This window comes from Geospiza fortis, unplaced genomic scaffold, assembly GCF_000277835.1.
Source record: "Geospiza fortis unplaced genomic scaffold, GeoFor_1.0 scaffold134, whole genome shotgun sequence".
Lineage (NCBI taxonomy): Eukaryota > Metazoa > Chordata > Aves > Passeriformes > Thraupidae > Geospiza > Geospiza fortis.
The window spans coordinates 266,181-267,270 of record NW_005054396.1 but is presented as its reverse complement, the minus strand read 5'-3'; the positions used below and the strand labels follow the sequence as shown (position 1 = coordinate 267,270).

The 1,090-nt window shown below is 52.4% G+C and overlaps 1 protein-coding gene across 1 annotated transcript in view; it reads right to left on the bottom strand.

The window, feature by feature from the left end:
- Positions 1-43: 43 nt before the first annotated feature.
- The window catches only part of EHBP1 (EH domain binding protein 1), a 204,935-nt gene continuing 203,888 nt past the window's right edge, over positions 44-1,090 (bottom strand). The window contains exon 25 of the mRNA XM_031060945.1: positions 44-1,082. Coding sequence (XP_030916805.1) covers positions 958-1,082 — 125 coding nt within the window. The 3' untranslated portion in view covers positions 44-957. The remainder of the gene's footprint in view (positions 1,083-1,090) is intronic.

Below are 1,090 nucleotides of genomic sequence, written 5' to 3'. Positions count from 1 at the left end.
GGAGGGGTGAAGGGAGTTTCCCAGGTAAAGAGGAAAGCGGCTGTTACGGTAAGAAAGATTCGGGTTTTATTGAAAATTTTATATATGACTCGGTGTTGTAATAAATAAACGAGACGAGCTCCACGAAGGGACGATGCGAGCGCGGGACACGCTTGGGGCACACGGACGGGGCGGGGTGCGGAGGGGAACGCGGCCGGGCTCAATAAATAACGCGGAGCAGGTCCGGTCCGGTCCGGTCCGCGGCAGGACGCGGGTGGGAAGTGTCGCGCTGTCCTGGGCCGGGCCGGTCTCTGCCCTGGGCTGCCCCACTCCGCCCGCAGCCGCTCCCAGGGATTTGTGCCAGCTCTGGGGGAGAAGCCCCCCGAGTAAACCAGAGCAGCTCGGCTCTATTCCCGGGGAAATGTAAAACTGATGTAATAAACCACTGGTAAATACAGCACATTTTTAATAATAACTGGGGTGGATCTGACCTAACTATAAAATGTAGGTAGCTTATTAAGTATTACATATGGCAGGACTAGATGAAACCATTCCCAATGATTTTTTTTTTCCTATATCCCCCTCTCTAATCCTATTACGACAAAAACATTTTTATTTCAAAACTCAGCCCTCCTCCAGCTCCAGAAACCAGGACAGACTATTTCTTCTCCTCCTTCCGCCCATCTCCGGCATCGCCCGCACGCCAGGGGTCTCGGAGATTCCATTTCCAACGCTTTCGGAAGGAGAGCTGAGCCCACAAGGAAATCATGGGACAACGCGAGTTCGCTTGAATGGAAAACAAAAAAACAACGGAGTGGGGCCCGGCGCAGGCTAGATCTGGCCTAAGAAAATGGAAAAAAGTTTAATTTTTTTTCAAAACATCTTCTTCTTTTTTTTTTTTTTCCCCAGTCTCATGTCGGCATTTTAAGAACGTAAGAAAGCCGCGCTGCGATTTCGCTGCCGCCGCGGGAAGGCCGCTCACTGGAGAACGCATTTCTCTTCCTTCTTGGCCATCTTGCCTTTGTTTTGCTCGAGAGTCCTCTCCAAATGCTCGTCCTCTTCCTCGGCCCTGCGGAAAGAGGCGGCGGGAGGCGGGTGAGGGGCTGCGCGG